The sequence below is a fragment of the Carlito syrichta genome, unplaced genomic scaffold, assembly GCF_000164805.1.
Source record: "Carlito syrichta isolate Samal-C Ts95f unplaced genomic scaffold, Tarsius_syrichta-2.0.1 Scaffold307991, whole genome shotgun sequence".
Lineage (NCBI taxonomy): Eukaryota > Metazoa > Chordata > Mammalia > Primates > Tarsiidae > Carlito > Carlito syrichta.
In genome coordinates this window covers 255489-268260 of record NW_007252087.1, presented here as the reverse complement: position 1 = coordinate 268260, position 12772 = coordinate 255489, and the positions used below count along the sequence as shown (strand labels likewise).

General features: G+C 43.7%; 1 protein-coding gene across 7 annotated transcripts in view; it reads right to left on the bottom strand.

The window, feature by feature from the left end:
* Positions 1-12772, bottom strand: part of RAPGEF4 (Rap guanine nucleotide exchange factor 4) — a 337463-nt gene that overhangs the window by 93837 nt on the left and 230854 nt on the right. For 5 of the 7 annotated variants that reach the window (XM_008064745.2, XM_008064747.2, XM_021715884.1 and 2 more), the window contains 4 exons: positions 10431-10484; positions 10046-10152; positions 4549-4670; positions 2818-3001 (listed from right to left, as the gene is read on the bottom strand). In XM_008064745.2, coding sequence (XP_008062936.1) covers positions 2818-3001; positions 4549-4670; positions 10046-10152; positions 10431-10484 — 467 coding nt within the window. The remainder of the gene's footprint in view (positions 1-2817; positions 3002-4548; positions 4671-10045; positions 10153-10430; positions 10485-12772) is intronic. The other 2 variants (XM_008064746.2, XM_021715887.1) reach the window with 1 other exon arrangement.

Below are 12772 nucleotides of genomic sequence, written 5' to 3'. Positions count from 1 at the left end.
AAATGTGTACTTTCACAGCCCGTGGTAGCCTGGTCGCTAAGCTTTGAAATTTCATTTTCTTTGAAGAATCTTTGGGTGGCCAGGGCTCCTACCACCCCATGCTGTAGAGAAAAAAAAAGAAGTACAAGCGGATGCTCCCATGTCTAACGGTGACTCATGGAATCCAGCTTTCACATCTCTTTCAAGGGTTAATCAAATAGTTGGCACGAATGTTCTTAGCATACAGCAGTACTCAATCAATGTTTGTTACATTTGAATCTAATTTGCAAATACCTCTCCTATTGGATTATAAACTCCCCAAAGGCAGAAGCTATTTTATTACCTTTTTCTTTGATAGATGCTCAAAAATATGTGTGAATTAAATGGCATTTCTGCTTCTCTTGAAGTAACTAAGAGCTGAGGGAACATTAGCTGGGCTGTGTAGTCACACTTTTACTCATTTGCTCACTTAGCAAAGGTTTACTCATGGCTTACTGAGCTAGGGATATGGCTCACTTCCACACCAGGTTAACCTCCCTCACACTGTGCTGTGTTCACACACACTGCATTTTCCTCCATAGCACATAGCGCAACGGTGGTTAAATGACACTGCATAAGTAGTAGCTTAAGGTTTGTCCCCTGTGTAGGACAGAAAGTGCCAAGAAGGAGGGGCAGCTCTCTGGTTGGATGCTTACCTTCCTGCCTTAGCACCTGACACCTGACACAGTATCTAGAACAAAGTAGGTGCTCCATAAATGAATGACTGCAGTAAAATGAGATATATCTTTGCCTTCAAGAAACTCACAGTCTCTCAACGGGGGAACTGTTCTCAGGATAGCTCTTTATTTTGTGAGGTGCCTGGATATTGCAGTGTGTTGAGCAGCCCTTGGTTCTAGCCACTGACCAATGAATGCTGGCCATGCCCCCCTGCACTTTGACAATACAAATATTTCCAAATGCTTTTTAGCGGTTGTCTTACCCCTGATTCGGAACCACTGTGTAATGCTGGCTTGCATGAAGGTGGCAACAATAATCCAGAAAATTATGGGGAAGGACAAATGAGGGACAGGGGACAAGAGGGCACACATGGGAAGCAAGCATGGTTTAAAGTGGTGGTGTTTGGCCAGGCTTGGTGGCTTAGCCTGTAATCCTGCGCTTTGGGAGGCCGAGGTGAGTGAATTGCCTGAGCCCATGGGTTCGAGAGCCACCTGGGTAACTTGGTGAGATCTCATCTCTACAATAAATCAAAAAAATTAGCTGGGCGTGGTAGTGCGTGACTGTAGTTCCAGCTACTTGGAAGGCTGAGGCGGAAGGATCGCCGGAGCCCAGCGGGTTGAGGCTGTGGTGGCCGGGAGCATGCCACTACACTCCAGTATGGGCAACTGAGTGAGACTCCAACTCATTAAAAAAAAAAAAAAAAGTGGTGGTGTTCATTTGAGTTTCCCCACGACCTGTGGATTCTCTCGCATCTCCTCAGCCTTCCTCTACTACCATCCTTCAGAGCAGAGAGCATATATAGGCTTCTTGGGTTTACTCCTGCTTAGGTCAGTGAAGCTCTGGCTTTTCTGTTTGATATTTTGGATTTTCCTGTTAACTTTTTGTTTGAAGAAGGCTTTTTGAGTCTAAAAGACCTGAAAACCTTAGTTCTAGAGTTAAGGATGATGGTACCCGCTGAAATAAGGGAAAGCCTTTGAAACACATGGCATGGGAGATTAATATCCACAGGAAAGTTTTGACAAAGGGGACACGGTGTGACAAAATGAAATATGTTGAGAAGCCTTTGTGGCACTGGGTACAGGCAAATATAAGACTCCTGGAGAAAGGAAATAAAGATGCCCTCAGAGAGGCTACTGTAGGCTGGTCTGAGACATCGGCCTGAGGGACACCTTGCTCTAGGAAGGCGCCCAGCAGACACCCAAGACCTGTAAAGTTTCATGCCCTTGTCGAGACTAAGATGAATACAAGAAGGTCTGCCAAGCCAGTGACTCAGAGTCGACATCCACAGCTGGCAGGCGCTGGCTATAGGGTGGAGGACAATTTCATTTCTAGTAGAAAAACGTAAGCCTGTGCATGGTCATTTAGGAACCAAGTGCCAGGTCACCCTTACTGAAAAGGTTTCCCGGAGGGCCAGGATCACAGTGGATGCTTCCCTGTATACAATTAGAAGCAGTTAGGAGAGTGACCTCACCGCACAGCGGCTCAATACATTCTATCTGGATGAATCTGATTAAACATTTCAGAGTCCGCAGCTTCAGTTGGTGGGCTGCTCCTAAAGAAAGGGGATTCAGCTGAGATGGAAGGAAGAGACCCCCACCTCAGTGGCTGAATGGAGGCCTTGAAGAGGTTAATGGAGCAGTGGTGGTCTCATAAGGAAGACCCTTAACACTGAAGAACAGAAGCCTCAGAAGGGTGAAAGGATGTGCTGAAAGAAAGAATGAGTAAACGAAAGAATGAATGAATGCAGGCATGGGCATGAGTGCTATGGTTCTGACGACCTCTGCCCTATTGCATTTGGAAGAAAGTCCACAGTCTGACATAGAAACAGAGCAGTTTCTGTTTGTCATTGACCAAAGGTCATTTAAAAGGAGGATTCAGTTTTGACATCTGAGCCAACCGCTGCAAATCTCTATAGTTTTAACTCATGCACAAGGAAATAGTCAGTCACCTGAATCAAAAACAATAAATAAAATGGAACAGAGACAAACATCGTGTGTCACCCCTTCAGTGTCCCTTCTTTGGCCTTGGGGGAAGGCCAGGACTTTTGAAATCTGCCTTGCATCCTTCCCCCAGGCATCTCAGTCCCAGGGACCCGGCCGGACGGCTCGTGCTCTCACTCACGGTTTTCGGAGAATCATCCTCATGTGGGCGTCAGGGCCCATCTGCGACAGGAGCAGCATGGTGTCCTGGAGCTCTTCATCACACTCCTTCTTCTCCTCCTCAGTAGGCAAAGGGGCATCCTCGTGCTCATCATCCAGAAATCGATAGAATAAATATTTGTCTTGGAAATGGTGCTCCTGGTCCACTGTGGGAAACATGGAAGCCGTGTCAGCTGCAGCACCTCGGCCTCGCAGCAGGGACAGATGGATGGTGTCGGCAGGGGAGCCAAGTGGCCGCACGGCTGTGAGACTCTGTGCGCTTACCACTCCGCCTTGCCCAGGGCTGTGCAGCTGGAAGACATGAGCTCCTGGCTGCAGTCCTGCACACCACAGCCCTGTCAGACCCACCCATCTCCTGGGCCTCCGTGGGACTCCCTTTGAGAACCTGCCAGCTTTTCCGGGATGAGCACTTTGACCTGCAAAAATTGCCTTGCTGACGTTTTCTAGGATATGGGACATATGTCCCAAACAGGAAAATAACCAACCTGACAGGTCATGGTCTATAATGGTTTTTGAAAGTACAGCCTTTTTAAAAAACCTACTTTCTCAGGATCAAATTCATGTTTTTCTTTCTATATGTACTTTGGGGGGGAAAAGTTAGAATAAAATTAATTGCTTGAACAAAGCTAACCATACCAAGATTACAGGCCATCTACTTTTAGAAGAGTTTTGCTTTAATTTTCTTCTGATCTGATTTTTTAAAGTCTTTTTCCTCTTGTTCTTTTAAACAACAAGATTTAGATCTTGGTAGAACGAGGACAATGAACTTGGCTCAGAATCCCTCATCAGCATGTCTTAAAGCTGTGAGCCCCTTTTCAGGATGGAGCACCAATACTCTCAAAAGATAAAAAGAAGTAGTTGGCCCTCGTTGTGCAAAGTGGAATTCCTGGAGCAGCGACTACAGCAGCAGCTGGGAACATGCTGGAAATGAAGACTCTCAGGATCCATGCCAGACCAGCGAAATCAGAATCCGCACTGTAACGAGAGCCCTAGGTGATATGTATGCATCCTGAAGTATGAGACACCCTGGCAAACCCTCATTAGATTCCCAGGTGTTGGTAAATTAAATGCACGACTTAAATATTTTGCCTGTTTGGGAAAGTGGTCTTAAACAAATGGCACAAGCAGTCTGGTCGGAGTTATACCCCAGTCTGAAGAGCTACTCTGCTCAATGACAGCCCCTGAAGTTATCAAGAGGTACAATTGCAGAGCACATTCCTGATTTTCAATATGGTCATCCTGTGGGTATACAAATTGGCTCTCCCAGACAGTCGCACTGTTAAAAGGCAGCACCTGAATTCATTACTTATGTTCATGTCATCAGCCCAGCCACACACTTCATTGCTCTTCATTCTGCCCCTGCATCAGGATTGCGGTGCCATGCTCAGAGTATAATCACACTATCAATGAATCGTGAATGCAAACTAATAAACATAATTGGAACTGATGTGCTCGGGCTGCAATTTCATTTTCCTTTCATACGTTCTCCCAAGTTAGGAAGGTACAATGGTGGAACACAGCAATCAACAGCATCCACTCGCTGCATTTGTATTGCTAAATGAAGTTGCTAGTGCTGCAGGTCTCTAAGGGATCATCATTCTTTCTTGCTCGTTTGGGAGTTCAGCCACAACTCATCCAGGGAAATGCATTGGGCATTTCTTGAGGGGTTTCCAGAGACGGTGGCTCATCTTACCGTGGTTGAGAACACCGTCTTCTAACAGGACTTGCCACATGCCGACAGCTTGAGTCCGTGAGTGCACACACGGAGTCTGCTGCATCATCCAGTCTACCAGCTCGGTCCCCACACAGCATTGTCTACGGGGAAGACAATGGAGAAGTCACCCCTTTGCAGTCAGAGGGTGGGAGAAGTCACCCCTTTGCAGTCAGAGGGTGGGAGATGGCTTTTGAGAGGAGAGCCTCCCAAAGAGCACGGTGCTCTCCTACCCTAAGCGGTCTCATGGCAAACAACACACCATATGGGTTAGCCTTAGGTTCTCAAATGCTAATGCAAACTCAGTTCATGGAGAACTTTCTTATTTTCTTATTTTTTTCCATTTTAATTTCAGATTCAGGTGTACACATGCATGCTCGTTACATGGAAGTATCATGTAGTGGTGGAGATTTGGTCTCAGGTGGCCCATTCCCCAACTAGTGAACACTGTACACAATGGTAATTTCTGAACCCTAACCTCCCTCCCCCGGCCCTCCTTAATGGTGTCCTCCAGTGTCTTATTTCCATCTTTGTGACCATTTAGCTCCTGCATATGAGTGAGAACATGCAGTATTTGGTTTTCTGTTTCTGAGAACTTTTAAGCAAGGCTGGCTAAATGAAAGACCATTACAAGGCAGCACTAGGGGACCACAGAGGGCCGCTGGGAGGGGGGTGATGAGCATTGGCTGGCAAGCTAATCACAGGGACAGAAACTGTCGTTATGAGAGCTGGTCCCAGAAAATTTAAGTGTAAAATGGAGGCTAAGCAAAATACATACTGCCTCCCTCCACCTGAGTCCTGTGAAGAATGAGTTAACATTTGTGAGGCATTCTGAGGTGTTGCATGAAAGGCATTGTGTAAGTGCAAAATTATATAGCACTTTATATTTTCTTTTTTTTTTTTTTGAGTTGGAGTCTCACTCCGTCACCCAGACTGGAGTGCAGTGGCCCCTCCCGGCCACCGCAGCCTCGACCTGCTGGGCTCCGGTGATCCTTCCGCTTCAGCCTTCCAAGTAGCTGGAACTACAGGCATGCGCTGCCATGCCCGGCTAATTTTTGATTTATTGTAAAGCTGAGGTCTCACCAAGTTGCCCAGGTGGGTCTTGAACCCGCAGGCTCAGGCAATTCACTCACCTCAGCCTCCCAAAGGTGCAGGATTACAGGCTGAGCCACCGAGCCCGGCTTTTATATTTTCAAGTAATACTACTGATCTTCCTCTGATGGGTGTTGGGAGAAACAAGCAATTAGCGATGCAAATCTCTTTGAAAAAAGTTCTGTATAATGAGCATGAGCACTTGGGCAGAAACTATCATCTGAAGAGTTTCCAATGCCTCCTGGCTTTTTGTGTCTCCATAAATTCACCCCTGTGATGCCCCTCTGTGATGAGCTGGTCTGGATGGGCCCCCTGCATGTATTCATGGGGAAATAATTATACACACACACACTTGAAAAACTGAAACCTGCCGTGGGGTGAGAGGAGGGCAGGTGTTCATGGCATGATGGCTCAGGGGAAGAAATGTAATCTTGAAGTCTTAAGGATGGATCCTTCCCAAGGGATGATGGGACAAGGCAGGGAGTCACAGAGAAGCTGGCTGCCTGCAGCTGGGACTGAGACATGGTGGCCTCCCCTCCCATCTAAGGAAGGCACCACCTCTAGAGTATGGACTAAGCCTGGGTCAGGCCCAGGGAGCTCCTCTCCAGTTGAAACTGGAGGAGACTCGTGGGGTTGTGCCACTTTTGGAAGAGTCTTGAACTGGAAGGAGGCATGAGATACCGCACCAGGTCTACTACTTATGAGTTATGTGACTTTGGCCACATGGTTTCCACTCTGTAAAAGAAAGCAGGAGCTAGATGGTCTCTAAGGCCTTTTCCAATTCTAATATTCTTGGACCCCCTGAAATCTATCAGCGCTCCCAGGATGCCCCGTTTTGGGGCTGATCTCGACCCTAGAATATTTCATAGAGAGGATGAACTGAGAAGACCAGGAAATTTCCAGGACTACTCTTATTACAGTCTATACCTGCACATGAGTGCTTCAATGGGCAAAGAGTCATCTACTTAATGATCATTCTGAACCAAACATGACCTGCCCAAATCTTCCTTTTCGAATCTGAGAACTTATTAGTGGGAAAAACCTTGTGAAAGTGTAGACATTGATTTTATTTGACTTTTTTTTTTGAGTTGGAGTCTCACTCTGTCGCCCAGACTGGAGTGCAGTGGCCGCTCCTGGCCACCGTAGCCTCGACCTGCTGGACTCCAGCGATTCTTCCGCCTCAGCCTTCCAAGTAGCTGGAACTACAGGAGTGCACTACCACACCCAGCTAATTTTTTGATTTATTGTAGAGATGAGGTCTTGCCAAGTTGTTCAGGCAGGTCTCAAACCCACGGGCTCAAGCAATTCACTCACCTCAGCCTCCCAAGGTGCGGGATTACAGGCTGAGCCACTGAGCCCGGCCTTATTTGACTTTTAATCTGATGATTGTCTTTGCTAAAAAAGAGCACATGGCATCAAGATGGTCCCAGAGCATCAGCTCCCAGGCGTTTGTAAAAAGTATAAGTGTCTTGTAGTCACAATATGGAACAAAGACAGTTATGTGCTACTTGCACCTGATAGAATCTCTGTGTATCCTTTCCATTAATGATCCCTAGCCACTTTAATTCTTTTTTTTCTTTTTTTTTTGAGTCAAAATCTCACTTGGTCACCCAGACTGGAGTGCAGTGGCACAATGATGGCTCACTGCAGCCTTCATCTCTGGACTCAAGTGATCCTCCCTCCTCAGCCTCCTGAGTAACGGGAACTACAGGCATGTGACACCACACCTAGCTAACTTTTTTATTTTTGTAGAGACAAGGTCTCACTATGTTGCCCAGGGTGGTCTTGAACTCCTAGGCTCAAGCAATCCTCTCACCTCAGTCTCCCAAAGTGCAGGGATTACAGGCATGAGCCACTATGCCTGGCCTCTATCCATTTTAGAATTGACGGAAGACTCTAGTATAGTGATCCTTGGGGTGACTACATCTGGAGAGGTTTCAACCCCCTAAATTTACAGCAATACTATAATGGGGTGAGAAGCAGGAGGGAGAGAAAGAAAAGACCCAGGAAGCACGAGATCTGCAACAAGGAACTCAGACCATTCTGCAGAAAAAAGAAATCATGCTTCTGCCTTCCAGTTGAGTCCACTGGTCATTACCAACAGATCATTAATGTATGTCATAGGGCGTGGAATAGACATAACACCTATATTTCAGGGGTTTAAGAATCTTAGTATTATGAAGCATGAGAGAGATTATGGTTTCTGACTTCTAGTTTCCATTATCTGTCACTAAACATGACATATTTTAATGGATTTTTCCCTAGTGCAAGTCAACAGCTGGCAAAGCAAAATCACATCTTAAATTAAGGGAAAAAATAACAAAATTTAAGAAAGAAAAAGGTCCTTTAGCTATATGAGATTCTGAGATATACTTTATGGGTTAAAGAAGAACTCTCTCTGGGAACATGTGACACACGACTTCTTTTCCTTTTTTTTTTTCAGCCTTAACTTTCCTTAACATTATAGCAGTATGTAGAGGTCACAGATTACAAAAAGAATCAACTTCCAGGGTTGGAGAACAAGACTTGCAAATTTAATCATCCAAAATAGTAGTTAGTAAATATCAACATAAAAAGGGCTGGGTGACCAATGTGTCCTAAGTGGAATGTGCTACAGTTAAGATTAAGATGTTTCTTAAATCCCATCTCATTTCCAAAACTCTATCAAGAGACCAATCTAAGGCCTGGCACAGTGGCTCACACCTATAATCCTAGCACTTTGGGAGGCTGAGGTGAGAGGACTGCTTGTGTCCAGGAGATTGAGACTAGCCCAGGCAACATAGTCAGACCTTGTTTCCACAAAAAAATCAAAAAATGAACCAGACGTGGTGGCACATGCCTGTAGTCCCAGCTACTTAGAAGGCTGAAGCAGAAGTATCGCTTATGCCCAGGAGGCTGAGGCCGTGGTGAGTTGTGATTGTGCCACTACACTCCAGCCTGGGCAACAAATGAGATACTAACTCCTCAAAAAAACCAAAAAGGGCTAATCTAAACGTAACAAACTGTCAGTTTTGGTCTTATAACATATCCACACAAAATGCAAGCAGAAGGGTATGAGTTTTCATGGTGTGTTGAAAAAAGTGATCCAATGAGTAAGAATTTGTAATGTTTTTTCCATCTCTGTCCTTGAGATATTGAATCTTGAGGCACTTATACTTGGTGAGTCAGGAATAATTTTAAAGGGTTCTATCATGGTTAGTAGTCACTAGAAAGACATACATACATCCCTCATGGTAACTGTGAAATTTTTATTCTTGCTTTTCACTGAGTCTTATGAATTTAGTGCATGTGAATCAAATGGGTTTTGACTCATGCCAAGGCTAATAGGTTCTGAAGTCATGTCTAGTCTAAATGGGAAAGAGAGCCTCACTAATTGCTGAAAGAGGGCAGTGTCTGAACCACAGGTTCAGGCAGAGAGAGTGAAGGCGTGTGTGAAGGTCGTCAATTGACTCTTCCACTTCCTAAACACCTATTGAATTGATCAAATTCAAAGTTAGGGATCAGACTCAAATTCTTAGTTAGCCCACCATGGTTCAGTCATCTCAGAAGGTTCAACTAACCATGCAGCCGCAGTTTCTATCTTAGTCATTTCTTAGCTCTTGTGACCACTATAATAAGGCATCCTTATTTCATGGAATTATATCTGTGATGTAGAGTTATGTGTCTTACTATTTGTATACTAGAATGAAATCCCACATTAGAAATAAGCTCCATCAAGGACTTTGTATAATTTGTTCCTTGCTGTATCCTTAGGTCTTAAAACACAATAGTACCTGGTGTCCAGTAAGTGCTTAATAAACTTGTGGAAGAAGTGAATGGTTGAATGAACGAAAAGATCCCTGAAGTTGGCAACCAACCAACTTTGGTTTAAATCCTGGCTCTGCCACTTGTGATGTGGGCAAGAAAAACGACTTAATCTCTCTGAGCCTCGGTTTTGTCAACTGAAAAATGGCCATACATGGATCTAGCAGGGTTGTGATGAGAATAAAATGAGATAACATATGGAAAGTGGCCTGGTACAGGTCTTTGAGCATAAATAAGTGCTTAGGAAATGTTAACTGAATGTGACCTAAACGTAGGCTTCCTAAATCTAAATGTAAGCTTCCTAAAAGTCACCAGCAAACAGAAATCACAAAAATTTTCTTCTCTTTGCTCATTACAGTTAAAACAATGCCTAAGCAAATTCATCTAGGAGTAACTTTTGTGAATATTAAGAATATTTAAACACCCAGTTAAGCAGGGATCCAAGACAAGCTTAGATCTTCCAGAACCTGAAGGCACTATAAAACGGGCTGCCCCAAATGGAAAACAGAGAGAAGCACTTTTGTTCCATTGCCACTAAACACGAGTCTGAGAGGGCAACAGCCTTTAGAATTAGCACACATACCTGTATGTCTTGAGGTGGTATTTTCTATCCCTTATCATGTGAGGTGCTCGAGAGAGAATGGCATTTCGTAAAATTTTTCCAGCTCTGAGGATCTTCTCTGAAGGGACCTGGATTTTAGGTGAAAGGAGGGGAGGAGAAAGAAGGAAAGTTTAGAAGAAAATCAAACTGGAAGAATCCTGACATAACTTTCCAATCTGACTCTGGCTTGAAAAACATAATTCACTCATACATTTACACCATTCACTGTGTGACATGTCACTGTATGCTGAGAACTGAGACACACGGAACATTTATTGTCCCCAGAAAATGTGACAGAGGTTTCCTGATGGGATGCTTCCTGAGAAGCTAGCTCTGATGGCTTGTCAACCCACCTACGTCCCATTACCTTGGTAATGGTGTTAGCAGGACGAAGAGGAACGTGAGGTTCAATGAGAGGTGTCTGAAAAATAAAATGTTAAAGCAAAAGAAAATTAAACAAAAAGTTCACTGAAGAAAATTATGGGTTGGGGGATAATAAGAAACATCCATTTTTATAAAACTCAAAATAGAATTTAAAAAAACGAGAGATAAAATCTGTCTAAAGATCTTGAATGCACAGGCATTCAAAGGGCAAAATTAGATCATTCAATTTGCCAGCATTTAAATATAAATTATCAAAAATGAAAAAAAAATCAAACAGATAGGAATGATTAGATGTTTGTAGGCTTCATGAGCGGGAAATAAATATTCACTCAAAGCTTAACAAACATCAGAGCAGAGGAAAAAGTAAAACAAGATAAACTTAAACAGATTAAAATGACCTGTCTCTGGGGGAAGGGATAAAGTACTGATTTAGGATGGAAATGAGCTCTTGCACTTCTCTCGTGTGGTTAAGATTCTTTTTCTGTACTTGGTATTTTCTAGAAAGAAAGTTTTAATTTTTAAATGAGACTTCTTGGTGGCTCTATGCACTCAATTTCCCAGAGACCACTGAGACAGCTAGTACACGACTCTTTCTTCTACAAAGTACTATGCAGTTTTCAGGACCCTGTCAGACCGTCAGGCCAGCTCTAGTATCTGGGAAAGAGCATGTAATTATCCACATTCTTCAGAGGGTCTGAGTCTGATCCCAGGAAAATCACTTGCTACATAGTAAGCCCCCTACTTTTATACACTGAGCCCCCCAGTCTTATTGAAATGTCTTTGCTCTTTTGCTCTGAAATATCTGGTTATGGCATTTCCAAATGGAGGAGAAAGGTGTATCCAGTCAAAGGTAGTGGTTGAGCCATCAATACAAAGCTGTTTAAGGCATTTACAGAAGGTTAAAAAAAATGGTAGGTTTGCTTCTTATGAGATTATGGTAAGCAGAATAATGGCCTCCCCAAAGATGCTTATGTCCTTGTCCCCAGAACCTGTGCTATGTTAGGTTACACAGCAAAAGGGAATCTGTGGGTGTGATTAAGTTAAGGATCAAACCAGGGAGATCATCCTGGTGTTTCTAGGTGGGCCCAATGTCATCATAAGGGTGCTTAAAAGATGGAAGAGGAGAGCAGAGGAGTCAGGATTGGCTTGGAGTTAAGCCAAGGAATGAGGGCAACCTCTACAAGATGAAAAGGGTGGGGAGGGGGAAAAGATTTCCTCTAAAGCCTCCACCAACAGGATGTACCCTGCTGACACCTTGATTTCAGTCCAGTGAAACCCATTTCAGAATTCTAAAATATAGTACTATAGGGTTATTAATTTGTGTTTTTTAAACCACTAAATCTGTGATAATTTGTTCTAGCAGTCCCAGAAAACTAATACAGAGATTATTATGTTTTATTTTTATTTTTTTGAGTTGGAGTATCACTCTGTCACCCAGACTGGAGTGCAGTGGCCGCTCCCAGTCACCGCAGCCTCAACCTGCTGGGCTCCGGCAATCCCTCTGCCTCAGCCTTCCATGTAGCCGGAATTACAGGCATGCGCTACCACACCCGACTGATTTTTTTATTTATTGTAGAGATGAGGTCTCACTGCCCAGGCGGGTCTCGAACCCACGGGCTCAGGCAATCCACTCACCTCAGCCTCCCAAAGGTGCGGGATTACAGGTTGAGCCACCGAGCCCGGCGATTATTATGTTTTATACTAAAAACCCTACTTTTTGCAAATAGAAGCCATTACAGTAAAAATCAATAGATAGTTTTCCCTCTAGTCCTAAAAAAATTAATCAGTGGGGGAAATATAAGACAACATTAAAAATATTTTACATACCTAAATACAAATATACATGTATAAATATACACCTTCATTTTTATCAACCACAATTTCAGGTGGGTTAATGCTCTTAATCTTATAATAGAATTAAGAAAAAAGAGAAAAGAATACTAAGCTTTAAAAAACAGCATAGATGAGACACAGATTTTCTTAGGATGGCTGAAATCTCATTAAACTTATGTATTTAAACACTTATCACCTTGCTGGTACCTAGTGGTCTTTTTTTCCCCTTCTTGAGATCACTAGAGCACAGTAAAATATAATATTATAGTATTTGAGCAGCATACTGTTTCCAACCAGCATGGATCAAAGAATGTCATTATCATCCGGTTCAATAGATGCTTTAAATACAGATCGGCTTTGTCCTGAAATAGCCTGTGCTCCTTAGGGCAGACTTGGTAGACAGGGACTATGAGCTCAGAGTCCCTGTACTTGTACCAATGTCTCAAAGAAGACAGGGAGTATTCTGTGATGGCATATCATCTGAGGAAAATG